We start from the raw sequence: 14,380 nt of genomic DNA, 5'->3' as shown, positions 1-14,380 counted from the left end.
ACTGGAAAGTTCTAAAATACATTTAAAATGGTAAATCAAATGTAGGATCCCAGGGAATGAAAGAAGCGGTAGACAATACCACTGGTTATGAGATTTGTAAAAGGGAACTTTCCATGGGTCTCTGATCAGTATTGTTGGCATTGTATTGCCTGGCAGACAGGTGGCTCTTATATCTAGAGGCACCAGGTGGATATGAATAAAGAACAAAACCATGGCCTCATAAAGTTTTGTTATGGAACAAACTGTACTCTGTTTCCAGTGTATCATCACAACCTGTTATTGACTAAAGTGGAACTAAAGTGGAGTTAAAAACAGTGTAAAATCAGCCACACAAGAAAACAGGCACAATTCTGTCACCTTAATAAGAGCATTAATGGGGTGATAATATATTATAGTTGTGCATATGAGATTGCATACCCCTTGCAGAATCTGCAAAATGTATTTAATTTATTAAAAATAAGATATCATTAAAATAGCATTTTTATCTATTACTTTCCTCAGTAATTAAGCTACTTCACATCATTTTGGTATTCTACAAGACAAAATAATAACAGATTTTACACAAACCATATTTTGAAAAAGTAAAAAATGACAAATTTTGTTCACTGTGTGAGTGAGTGAGTGAACTTTTAAACAAGTAGGTTTTGTAAAAATTCAAAAATTTTGTATTGTTCGTCTTGTGAAAAATATCCTATGAAATATTCTGAAGAGCTGTGCTGAATAAAAAATAAGATGGATCTTTTCTGCAAGCAATTTATAAACTGAGGATGCAAAAGGAGTACTTATGCACTCAATTGTATGAGATACAATATGTTCAGTTTGCTGAAGATATTAATAAAACTTAATTTTCAATCTTCATTCAGGAGTACTTTTTAGACTAAAACTCATTTAGAGATTAGAGTTGATCTTACCTGTACTATCTTTGCTGCAACCTTGGTGTGTCCGTAACTCCTCTGACTTGTAGAAGTCAATGCTAGCGTACATGTTGAGGTTTGAAGCACTACCACCTGAACCACCAGTTCCTACAGAGTCCCCTGCTGCTCCTCCACCCAGCACAGAGGAAAAGATACGGGCAACAGGTGTGTGGACAGTTGCTTGCCCATCTGTGGCAGTATGGGAGCTTTCCTTGTTAGCCAGGTCCAAGTCTATGTAATTGAGACCCTGTTCCATGGAGGATGTCTGTGAAACAGATAGACTGGGTAGTCCAGGATTGATGTACTGAGATGAGATGTCTGCTGAGCAACTGTTCCCCCACAGCATACCCTCAAAACCATGCCGACGGGCTGTAACTTGGGTGTGATCAGGGCAAGAAAGAAGTGAGGAAGGAGCTTGGAACGTTTCAGAGCAGTGGCGTCGACGACCTTGAGGATCTGCTCTGATAACTTTAGCCCCGTGATCTGGGTTTGGGATTTTGGCAAGTGGAAAGTCTAGTCCTAGTCCCAAACCTAGGGCTGGAGCTACTGACTCAGGCTGATCTGGCAAAGAGGCTTTTGGTGATGTACAATTTAATGTGCTGCCTAAGTTCAGGCTAAAGGCCATCTTTGTGTAGTCACCACAGGCTGGGGGTGAGTCTCCTGGATGTGGTACTGATACATGAATGGTTTTTCTATGTCCCATCCCACTCTCTTCATCATCGTAATTTAGAACTGTGGATCTGTGCTCATCATAAGCTTTAGGGGCTGCTGCAGGTGTGACAGGAGGGGTGGGAAATGGTGGAAATCCAAGTGATGTGAGGGAGATGGGTGAAGGGGATGGTGAAACTCCTAGCTCCATATTGACATACTCAGAGGCAGTTGATGGAGGGATAGGGGTTGAGGAGTTATGCGAGAAAGGCAAGAATCCAGCGACACAAGAAATAGGCCTGGGTAAGTTGCGGTGGGTACTAGGTGGAAGAAACGCATCTTGCTGAAATCCACTGGTTCCATTACCTCCTGCCTTTAGGTTCCTCTCACCCTTGAACTCAATACTGACATACTCCCCAGGGCTCTTAGGCTCAGGAGGAAGGGGTGTCTCACGGACTCTGGGTAAAGTGTTGGCTTTAGAGACATCCACAAACAGACTAACAGGCCTGCCCCTCTGACCAGAATGTCCTTGCTTTACCCTTCCAAACCCTTGCCTTTGCTGCAAGGATCCTTGCTCAACATCCTTTGCAGTAGTACTTGTTGCTGCTCCTCCTGTCATTTTGACAGTCTTTTCTTCACCTTCACCTAGGCTCTCACTGCTAGCAGAACTGGAGGAGTATGAGGATGATGAAAGGGACAGATGTCGGCCAACAGGGGGTTCCTGATGCTTAGCCTTGCTATTAATAAGCCCCCTACCTCCACCCAGACCTCTATCACCATTAACCAAATGCTTCCCTCTTCCTGGCCATTCCCCAAAGTGTGTTGAAGAATTATGTTTGTAGGAGCGGGGTAAAGAATAGTAGGAATATACCATCTTAGGTGGAGGCTGCTGAGAATGCTGATCAGATGGAGTGTGGTGCTCAGCTAGTGGCGGAGTACTACTGGCAGAGCGGGCGCTGATAGGTGACATATTCATGTAGTCACTGCCAGTTCGGCTGTCAGCACTGCTGCTGCCAATCCAGACAGTAGGGACCCCTCGTTGGTCTGGTGAACAGCTACTATTGGGAGACATCATCATGTAGCCATTTGTGCCAGAAGGTGGTGGACGGATCTGCCGTGGGGGTGAAATGCTATTATTGGGGGTCATGGCCATGTAATCATCAGCAGATTTTGAGTCTGGATCTGAAATTGTTACTGAGAGGGAATGAAAAAGGGATACTGGGGGAGCTGTAACTCCTGGCAACATAGACATGTAGCCATTTTCCATTGCTCCATTAGCTACTCCAGTGACATAAGGGACACCTGTTTCACCACTACCAGCATCACCTTTAGGCTCCGCAGCTACCTCCAAGTAGCCTGTTGCTCTTGCTGCCGCTCCAGAATCCTGCTTTGATTGAAAGGATTCTCGGCTGGTGGTTGTGTGAGTCATAATTGCATAGTCATCCTCTTCAACAGCTTCTTCCCCAGCTCTATGGTGTGGTGCATGTCTCTCTAAGGCCATGGGTGGCAGGGAGGCCCGCTTGTTCATTATCCTGCGCTCCGCTTCACCTTCTCTGCTAGAGGAGCGCCTCAGAACTCTCCTGGTTTGGGGTAATGCATTTTGACCTGGCTGAGGTTTGGATGCTCCTCTCTGACCCATTAGGATGTAGTTGAATGCTTCATCCCCAACAGAATTCCAACCTGAGCTGCCTGCAGACTCTGCCTGCATTGTTGGGGTTAGCAGATAATGCTCTCCAGGGCTGGAACCATATTCATCTGAGGAACCATAGTCGCTATGAGAACCAGAGACAGAGGGCTGTCGGAGAGGCTTTCGACTGTACATGCTACCATTACCACTCCCACCACTGCTGCTTGTCCCAGTTCCTACTGCACAAAACTCAGATCCATGTCCTGAGCCAGAAGGCAGGCTTGGTGCAGTTGAAGGAGCAGGGGTTGAGGTGGATCTCATTAGTGGATGCTGTGCTTTGACTGGGGTTGGTGCACGAACGGATGTTGATCTTAGTATAGGGGTATTAGAACATGACCCATTAGTCGTGGGATTTGAGAATGATGCATTCCCTCCAGTTGTTGCACCACCTCCATCATCAACTTTTCCACCATCATTGGATGTTCGAGTTTGGGGAAAGTTGTGGCGAGAAGTTGGAGAAGTGCTATTACATCCTCCGGTAGTCCCAGGTGGTTCGGTCCGTGGACGTCTTGTGAATCCAACTTGACTGGGTGGAGGATTGGGATGATGCCGTCGAGATGGAACACTAATAGGATTTGATGAAGTGGTGCCACCTCCCGCTCCGGCGGCAGCTGACTGAGACTTGCTACGTTGGCGAAACTCCTCACTCAGAGCCTTCATGGCTTCCAGCAGAGTCTCATGCATATTCTGTGCTACCACAGAGTCTTCCACTTGCAACCAAAACTCTCCAGGGCCAGTTACTGCAGAGCGACCCACCTCCACGAAGAAGAAGTTTTCAGAATGACCACAACGCCTCACATTCATCAGCTGGAGCACAACAGCGGCTGCATCAGAGTTCAACTTGACAAAGTTGACTGTCTTTTCAGTCAGGCAGAGCCGGTAGATGCCAACAAGGTTCTTGGCTTGGCCCAGACCTTTAGGCCAAACTTTTACTTGCCAGACTTCCTTGAAGGCAGGACCAGGGGATGGTAATCCATAGTCTCCCCCATTCGCACTATCACAGAGTGCTTTACCTACAGAGAGGGGGAAAAAAAAGTCAGTTTAACCTTACACCACAAGTTAAATTTAACAATCCATCATACAAACCGAAAGTAAGCACATCTTAAAGGAATAGTTTTTCCAAAAATGAAAATTCTGCCATTAATTAATCACCCTCATGTCGTTCCAAAGCCCGTAAGACCTTTGTTCATCTTTGGAACACAAATTAATATATTTTTTATGAAATCTGAGAGCTTTCTGACCCTGCATAGACAGCAACAGAACTACCACGTTCAAAACCCAGAAATGTAGGACATTGTTAAAATACAGTGGTTCAACTGTAATTTTATGAAGCTACAAGTACACATTTGGTGGGCAGAGATAACAAAAATAATGACTTTATTCAACAATTATTCTCTTCCACATCAGTCTCCACCACCATTCACGAGAGTACCAAAATGCATGCGTGTGCATTCCTCTGCTTGACTGATGCTGGAGATGGAATGCGGAAGAGAAGAATTGTTGAATAAAGTTGTCATTTTTGTTTTCTTTGTTTATAAAAAGAAGTCTCATAGCTTCACAAAATTCCGGTTGAACCACTGATGACACATGGACAATTTCAACAATGTTCTTACTACGTTTCTGGGCTTTGAACATGGTAATTCTGTTGCTGTTTATGAAAAGTCAGAAAGTATTTCATCAAAAATATCTTAATTTGTGTTCCAATGGTAGACAAACGTCTTACAAGTTTGGAATGACATGAGGGTGTGTAAGTAATGACATTAAGGGGATTTCAGATGAAATTTTCACTTTTTTTTTTTTGCTTTTAGTTAGGTTTCTGGTGTGTCTGCAAGCTCAGAAAAATTTAAAAAAAAAAGTCTGAAAACGTCATCCGGTGAGTTGTTTCACTATGCAACCGGCTTCTATGTAGATAGCTAGCTATTTGAATACGACCTCCAAGCCATATACAGAGTCCAAGACAGCAATTCACATGTCTTGTGTTGACACGCCATTATGGAAGAGAAGGGTGTGGTGAGCAGTAGCTCATTAAAAGACGTGCACCAAAACGGGTAGCATTGAACAGATCTGTTTTTGACAAGGTAAAAAGGGTGTTGTTTTACGTGTCCATTGAGGAATTTTAACCAAAGTATGTTACAGACATTTGAGGAAGACCCTGAAAAATCATTCCAACTTGTCCCCTTAAATAAGGATGTTAAATAACAAAATCCATGCATCATGTATAAATACCTAATCTACAAATAACTAACATTCTTTTTGTAATTCATGTTGTGCATCATGTAACACCAATGTGAATGTGACCAAAGGACAATTTAGTAAATATATACAATTAATTTGAGAAATGTTTGAGAAAGCAGAGAGCTTAATTTTTTTAAACTAGAAGTGTTTTCGAAGACAAAGATTACTAATAAAGATTTAAGTCAACAGGCCATTACTAATACAACTTCAAATGAACACTTGATTCTCATATAGTATAAGATGCATTATGAATCAACAGTCAATAATGCAATGGTTGCATTGTGTCCTATAGAGTAAAAAAAATTTAACATTTGTGTCCTACAGACAGAGACAGATAAATAATTATGAGCTGCAAAAGATGTCTTAAAAGGCTTAATCTAGTTCCACTTAATTTCTTTATAAAAACCTTGACTTTCAGGCCATTAGTTTGGTTACTTCTTACTGAGAAAGCATCCCATCTTCAATTCATCAACTCTCCTCTCTGCAGCCTATATTCATCCGCATTAGGTGTTCACTGTTAGTAAAGGCTTTCTTTCTCTCACTCTCTATTAGTAAAATTGCTGGCAAACTTCTACAACCAACAGTTCTGTGAAAACACACCAGATGCTCATAATCATCTAGGAACTCGTTCTTTAAGTCTGTTTTGTGGGGAAGTCATATGAGTTTGACTCCTAACCCTAAGGTTGTGTGTTCGAGTCTCGGGCCTGCAATACCACGACTAAGGTGCCCTAGAGCAAGGCACCGAACCCTCAACTGCTCCCAGGGCACTGCAGCATAAATGGCTGCCCACTGCTCCGGGTGTGTGTTCATGGTGTGTGTGTGTTCACTGCAGTGTGTGTGCACTTTGGATGGGTTAAATGCAGAGCACGAATTCTGAGTATGGGTCACCATACTTGGCTGTATGTCACTTCACTTCACTTAACCTCCAAAACCTGTTTGCCGAAATCATTACTCTCTGGACTTTGCATAAAATTTGCCTGCCTATAGTTTGGATAAATGTACCAACTGCATCAACACACCACTATAATCTGGAAATAATGGAGCGAGATGAACTTCCCATTACTATACTATGCAAAATGCATAACCAATACTATATAATTCATATTTATGTGTTTATGGCACTAAATATAGTCAGTTTGTTAGTGTCCCAGCAAATAAGAGCATGTTAGAAAATGTGTGAGTTCTTGAGGGCTTGTACATATCGCTTGGAAAAAACACTAAATACACACACAAAAACACATCATTGTACCCAGTCTCTTGCTGTGAATCTGAGCATCACAATGCTTCCAACACAAATGAGAGAATTACAACCATATGCAAAAATTGTGTGTATTCTGTCTTCCGCTCTTTCACTTAAACGGAAGAGCGGCTTCCTTCAAAGGTTGTTTGCCCCACTCTATGTGTGTGTGATTTTATGTGATGTGGGCCTCCCCTGGATGCTTGTGTGAACTTAAGTGATGCTGGTAGCCTGCATTAGATGAGTCATAGACAAAGCCACACATGACTTTTTAATGATTATACATATAAGATTCTCTTTTTGACGGTCCTACACTATTGAACAATGCTTTCAGTCTCAGACACATCCAGTTGACATTTTTAAAAAGCAAGAAATTGAGAGCGATGAAGAGGCTAATAGTAACTGAAATTAAGAGATTTTTTGACTTTTGACTTATCTAGGTGGTTGCTAAGTCATTTCTAGATGGTTACATGTTAGACAATATCAAAAGAGCTCACCTGCAAGTCTCTATGATATTACTAGATATGGCTTGTGTCTCTTCTTCAATGTATGGCATTTTCTTGACATTAACCCATGCTAAAAAGCCACCCCTCGTTCTTTCAAAGACTCGTTTTAACAGCATGCTTGGTGTTCATAAGATCACTTGCTTCACATTTTGCTGAAGCACCCACCACTGGAGGCTGGCTGTAGTCCATGTACCTTTGATCTCTTGAACATAACATGCCATCCTCGTTTTGATATTTTGATAAATAAATCACATCTGAACACGACCATCATTTTAACAGCAATGATCTCATGAGAACAGCATTTCACAGTACATCTGCAATTAGGAGGGCCATGCTAAACACTAGCGTGACATATCCAAAAAAAAATTGCAGCATGGCCATACATAATTCAGCATTTACTAAAGACTTCATGAGAAGGAAGATGTTTTTATGGAAAGACTGAAAATAGCTAATACGATTAATGCATCTGTATATCAAATGTTCCCTTTCATTCAGTTTAATTTGCAGAGAAAACTTTAAGTCATTTGTTGAGCTTATGAGAAGTGTATACACAAAGGGACTGTTCTTTCTATTCGGCATTTAGCTCAACCAATGGTGTGAATTTAGTATGGGAATTTTTTAAAGCATAAAATAAACTATTTTATAAATACATAGCAATGGTCAAACACAGACCAACGAAGCTAAATATTCAAAGCACCTGCAAACCCCATGCACACTACCTTGCTCACACACAAAGGGAGGCAAGGCAAATATTCATTTAAATCTAATTACACTGCCCTTGGTTTCCCACTGATTTTGCATGACTGGGTCATCTACTTTAGCTCTAGATCAGATTAAATACGCCCATTAAATATGATCAGATTAACTATGCCCCTGTCCTGGTGTATCATTCCTGCAATGGCAGTATTTCCTACATACACACATAAACAGATAACCATTCAAAAGTTTGTAGTCGTTAAGATTCTCATAACTATATTTTAATGTCCAATTCTCACTATAAACTAACTATTAATTATGAATTTTTCCTCAATAAAACATACATTTTCGGCTTATTAATAGTAAGGATGTTAGTTAGTTGTTAAGTTTAGGTATGGGGTAGGATTAAGGGATCTAAAATATGGTCAGGAAGAACAAGTCATTAACATGTGCTTTACAAGTACTCATACGCAGCCAATATGCTAGTAATATGCATGCTAATAAGCAACTAGATAATAGTGAGTCTGGTCCTTAAAATAAAGTGTTACTAAATAAAGTGTTACCGGATTTATTTATTCTTTTTTTAAGTTTTTGAAATAAGTCTGTTGTGCTCATCAAAACTGTATTTATTTGATCATACAGTAAAATACAGAAAACCAGTTATATTGTGAAATATTACAGTTTTCAATAAAGAAATACAAAACTTAAAGGGGTCATATGATATTGCTAAAAAATAAACATACAAATTATTTTCCACCTACTGTACTATGCTCCACCTTTTTGAAGTGTCTATTTTTACAAAGCTCATGATTCTGAAAAGCGAGGTGTGCTCTGATTGGCCAGCTATCCAGTGCGTTGTGATTGGCCAAATACCTCAAGTGTGTGACGGAAATGTTATGCCCCTTACCATACTGTGAAGCCGTGTCCCAACGCAACGAGAAAAAAAACAACAACAAAACCCATTACAAACGAGGCATTTGTAGCATGCTGTGGGGACATAATTATGGATTATAATGACTTTTTATGCATTGTGTTGCATCGTGCAGTGTAAACATAAAATCATGTCTGCATTTGTGATCGGAGAAACAACAAACAACAAGCACAACTCTACATTGCTCAAAACTCACGTTGGAATCATCAGTGGCAAATTATTTAAATATGAAAACATACTTACAGACTGTGAGTCTGCATTATTTGTCAGAACACCGGCATTGTAGGCTACTCTCCCAGGAAACAGTCCTCGGCCTTCGTAAAATGCACAGCACACATCTGAATATTTGGTTTGAACTGTTCTGGAACAGTTTTGTAAATACAACTTAACCACTGATTTCTAGTCATATCCTGTTTTGGAAGACCAAACAAAGTAGTTTCACTTCCACAACGAGACACATAGCATCTCCACAACATGGGGGCACCAACAATATGACAGCGAGAATCAAAGTTACGCATTCTTTCTTTGCGTGAACATTTGGGCGGTGTTACGCAAATCTACCCACATCATGATGTAGACGTGGGGGCGTGTTTAAACAAGGCATTTTAGGAGAGCGTGGATGAGTCTCAACTTTTATAAAGAATATCTCTTTGGGTTTAAGACTTTAGTCTTTGCAGCTTTAGGGATCTTATCGTTTCACATACAGCTTGTAACAATCCAAAGAGAAAGGAAAACTTGAAATCGCATCATATGACCCCTTTAAAGTAAAACACAAGAAATATTTCTTATTATTAATGCTGAAAACGGTTGTGTAGCTGAATATTTCTGTGGAAACTGTGATGCTTTTTATTTCAGGGTTCTTTGATGAACAGAAATAAACATCCTTTATATATATTAGACTTGTGCTGGTTTTCGGTAATGCGATTATATCACGGTAATGAATATGCACAATATTGTTATTGTGAGGACTTTTAAATACCGTGAATAATTATATATTACAAATTATTCAGAATTTGGAATGCATTTTAAGAATACTATTCCCATTAACTGGTCAAAATGCACAAAACTGCTGTATGCTGCTTGAAAGACTCATGTGTGCTCTGATGTAAACAAGCACACATGAGAAGCACATGGAGGAACACGTGAGGGACGCAAAGCACATTCACTCTCTGACAGCAGATGGCGCTAAACTGCAGAAAATGCAGTCCTTACCCTTGAAACACCACAAATAAACCAGCTGTCCTACTTTCTAAAACATATTTAATAATTTTAAATAGCCAATCAGATTTGTGTATTTGCTATGATGTTCATCACAGTGCATAATACTTAAGTATTAAGTCTTAATAGGCTATTTTAATGTGGACTACAACATGACATAGAAATTGTTTTAAAGTTTTTTGCTTTTTTTATTGTAAATTTACATTTAACATTAGGGCTTCATTTTTAACATTAGTTAATTCATTAGGTAACAAACTGCCAATAAACAATTCTTCTGAACATTCATTCATCTTAGGTATTCTTAGGTAAAGTTGCAACTGTATTATTTAATGAGCTAACATGACCTAAAACTTTTATTTTTTAACAAAGATTAATAACTTCTGTAGCAAATGTAGCTATTGCTCACTGTGAATGTTAATGGTGAACTAAAGAGATCTTATTGTAAAGTGATACCTATGGGTCTTTATAGTTCTTTTGCACTTTAATCGGTGCAAAACTTAACTTTATATATTTTCTGTATTGCTTTATTGTATTTAAATGTTCAGTTATTTTTGTTATAAGAAAAACAGTTTTTTAACCTGTTATACTGTATTATGTGCACTTTTTTTAAAACAAAATTTAAATACCGTGATAATACCGTTTACTGTGATAAAAGCCTGAGCAATTAATCGCAACAGGAAAATTTGATACCGGCATATCCCTAATATATATATATATATATATATATATATATATATAAAGATGTTTATTTTCTGTTCATACATATATATATATATATATATATATATATATATATATATATAAACACTATATATAAGTGGTTAAAATTGCTAAAATATAAACAGTTTGCAAGACTTATTATTAATATTGGGATCATAACACCTAGTCCTATCACAGATAAACTTACACTATCATGTGGAATGTGTATGCCTGTTATTGTTTATGTTTATTGGGCCTGTAAGGTATTTTCTTGTTTAATATACATTACCTATCTACTTTCAGGTGTTTAGATATATACAAACAGGCACATATGGATACTGACACACTGAGAATTGTTCAACGCACACACAGACACTAAGAAAGTAGGTCACAAATAACAATGCAGTAAAGTCTGGCAAGGTCACTGCAGCTGTGGCACAGTGTATGGCACAAACCAAACCAACAAAATGACCTTAAAATCAGCTACAGGCCATATCCAGATCTAATCAATCAATTAATAATAAAAAAAAATTATAATCTTGATTTGTCTGCAACCATAAACCACATTTAATCCAATGTTGTGCTTCGTCTGAGCTTAAGTCTGCCGTCATCATACTCACTCAGCATATTAGAGGAGAACAGCATAGCCACACATGTTACCATACACCAGCAGAGGGACAGGATGGGGTGGGGGGGATTTAAGGTGAACAGGCACTGTTACATAAGCGTTGTTTTGAAGTGTAGCGCAGCACAAATCGCAGCTGTCTGTAAATAAATATCCACATGTTGAGGGAAAATTCAAATACTCAACATGCAACCTAAAAATCGAAATGAACAAGATTTGGTCAAGTGAAATATATCATTTATTATGACTGCATCAACTTGAATACATTATACTATCCAAATGAAAGTGGTTTTTACTCTGGATATAATCCTGTTTTTACTTATTTTTAACTGAGTGTGACAGCCATTAACACGAACAATCACTTCAACAAAAGAGCAATTCAACTGAGATTTGTGTGCATGTGAGCACATAAGGGTTTTAAAATAAAGGCTAATTGCTCTATTTAGGGCCAAGGTTCAGTCCTGATCTTGCTCTCTCCTGGTGCTTTGAAAGATAAGCAGAATGCAGCAGAGTACAGAAACTGCTGTGTGTATGAGAGCCACGCACAGCCAAACGTCCCTGTCTGTCTCACGTGTCCCCCTAATGCCTTTTCCCTCAGCAAATAGAAGGATTCACACATAAACTCAAAAAATTTCAAGGTGACATTTAAGTTATGGACTTAGATGTGAAACACTTTAGGTTATTTAAGGTATATACTTACATCTAACTCAAACAAGCTTTGGTGTAAGTTCAAACAGCTGTTGTGGTTTAAAGTTACTTCAGTATGCAGTGTCGATGATGAGATAATTGGTCAATTCTTGAAATCATTTTGTTTGTGCTAATATTATGCAACATTCACAAAAGGGAATACTGATGACTTCCTGCAAAACTATTTGCCATTTACAAAACCATCAAATAGAGCTAAAACATCTATTCCAAGTTTCCAACCAGCAATTACACACACATTGTGTACACATTATTGAACACAGAATGCATTGTATACGTTCTTTGCAAGTCATATACTAATCAAAAGCAAAAGGTAGATTATTCCATCTCAAGGGCTTATGGGTCACAAAGCAGAACAGCAGATGCAACAATATCAAGCATGGCAACTGCACAGGCAGTCATAAATGTTCAACACAAATTCCACAAAATAGACAATGCTATGCAGTTCTGTTGCGAAAACACATTTGTTTTCATTTGTCCTCATTTGTTTCAAATAGTAACTACACATAAACAATGTAAATATTAAATTAATACTTCACTCAAAAATAAAATGTTGCCATCCAAGATGTAGATGAATTTGTCTTTATCAGAACAGATAAATTTAGCATTACATCACTTGCTCCCCAGTGGATCCTCTGCAGTGAATGGGTGTCCAAACTGCTGATATCACAATAATCCACAAGTAATCCACACGTTATAAACTAATTTATCTATATCTTGGATGGCATGAGGGTGAGCACATTTTCATCAATTTTTTTACTTTTGGGTGAACTATTCCTTCACAAATTTATACAACATAAATATATAATAATATATATCATAAGAAAATATTTTAACAAGACATGATTTGCTGTGATCATGCTGCTAAGTGGCAATAATGATGAGAAAGGGTGGTGATTATTCTGCACCAAATGTCTTAGTGAGGACTAAGTGATCTTGATTAAACTGAGAAGACTCAAGTTTGTCACTTTCACAAACAAGCTTGACAGAAAACCTTTCAAATAGTTTATCTAGTTTTTCCACAAGGAATGCACAAGTGTCCCCTACTCACAAACACACTATCTTTTTAAGCTACTTTCACACATGTTTTCTGTTATCACTGAACACACACAAGTGCTGGCACTGCAACTTTTTGCTGGTCAGCATTATCATGAAGTTTCCAGATCTGCTTGTGATTTTTGGTTTCAGTGCCAGATGGAAGCATATTAGTGGTTCTCACTCTGCCAAACCAGATTTGGTGTGATGAAAGATGTAACAACCGAGAGGAAGAGTCTGCTGTCCACAGCCAGTAGCTGATACTGACCAATGAGCATGCGTGCACACACAAACAAACACATTAGATTTCATTTAAAAACCAAATACAATTCTTGCATATACTGTAAATCATCCAACCTCAATTTTGTCAGACAAACTCTATTTTGAAGGTTAGCTGAACTACTGAATGTAGAAAAAGTTGACATTGCATAAGAAATTAAAGTTAACTTTTAGTAAATTTAGTATGAGCAACTTATGAGCAAGAACGTACAATGTCAAGTTTGGAGGTGAGGGTCAAACTAACAGGAGAATTTTTTTTATTTACTTTGTTCTAAAACACAATTATGTCACTTTGTTTTCAAATGAGTAAAACAGAATTTCAGCTCGTTTCAAGTAGAACTGAAAAACAATGGCTTTTCAAAGAAGTTTCAAACAGGTGACTCAATTTATGGGTTGAGTCAATGTTACGTTCCCTTGGGCCACTCAAACAAACAGACTGCAGAAATTACAGACTCATCAAACACATCACTTTGCATGTCATTTTATATATATAAGTGCTGCTGAGAAATATGCATTCCAAAATGAGGGAACATCTTCCACAGGTGAGAGATATGAAAAAGCAGGTTTAGTAGTAGATTATTATATATTATGATAAATTTTAACACCAGCAATTATAATTATCTGTAAAAATCATTATATAACATAATTTGGTAACTAAATTCATACTGTACATGGAGAGGCAATTGCTATTATTAATACATATAAATCAGTGATCTGTATAGTTTTTGTAAGAGAGGTTTTTGGTCCAAATCCACTCTGTAGTTCAATGGAGATTGAGAACGACTGCAAAGGCCATTCAGCAAAACAATAAAAATAATAAATTCTAGTGGAGTTAAGTACATTTCTGCTGCGAGATGTTCCATAAAGTGGTGAGAACAAATCTGGTTATGGTAAGAGACAGTGACTGTAAAGTGCCACTCTCCTGTTTGGTACACTGTGAACTGTGTCTAGCACACTATCATTTA

The 14,380-nt window shown here is 38.5% G+C and overlaps 1 protein-coding gene across 1 annotated transcript in view; it reads right to left on the bottom strand.

Annotated features, from left to right (window-relative positions):
* The window catches only part of LOC132102952 (insulin receptor substrate 1-B-like), a 44,075-nt gene that overhangs the window by 16,830 nt on the left and 12,865 nt on the right, over window positions 1-14,380 (bottom strand). The window contains exon 2 of the mRNA XM_059507701.1: window positions 912-4,262. Within this exon, the coding sequence (XP_059363684.1) occupies window positions 912-4,262 (3,351 nt within the window). The remainder of the gene's footprint in view (window positions 1-911; window positions 4,263-14,380) is intronic.

Source organism: Carassius carassius, chromosome 2 (assembly GCF_963082965.1).
Source record: "Carassius carassius chromosome 2, fCarCar2.1, whole genome shotgun sequence".
Taxonomy (NCBI): Eukaryota; Metazoa; Chordata; class Actinopteri; order Cypriniformes; family Cyprinidae; genus Carassius; species Carassius carassius.
Note: the sequence above shows the minus strand (reverse complement) of the source record. Positions and strands in the feature narration are given on the sequence as shown.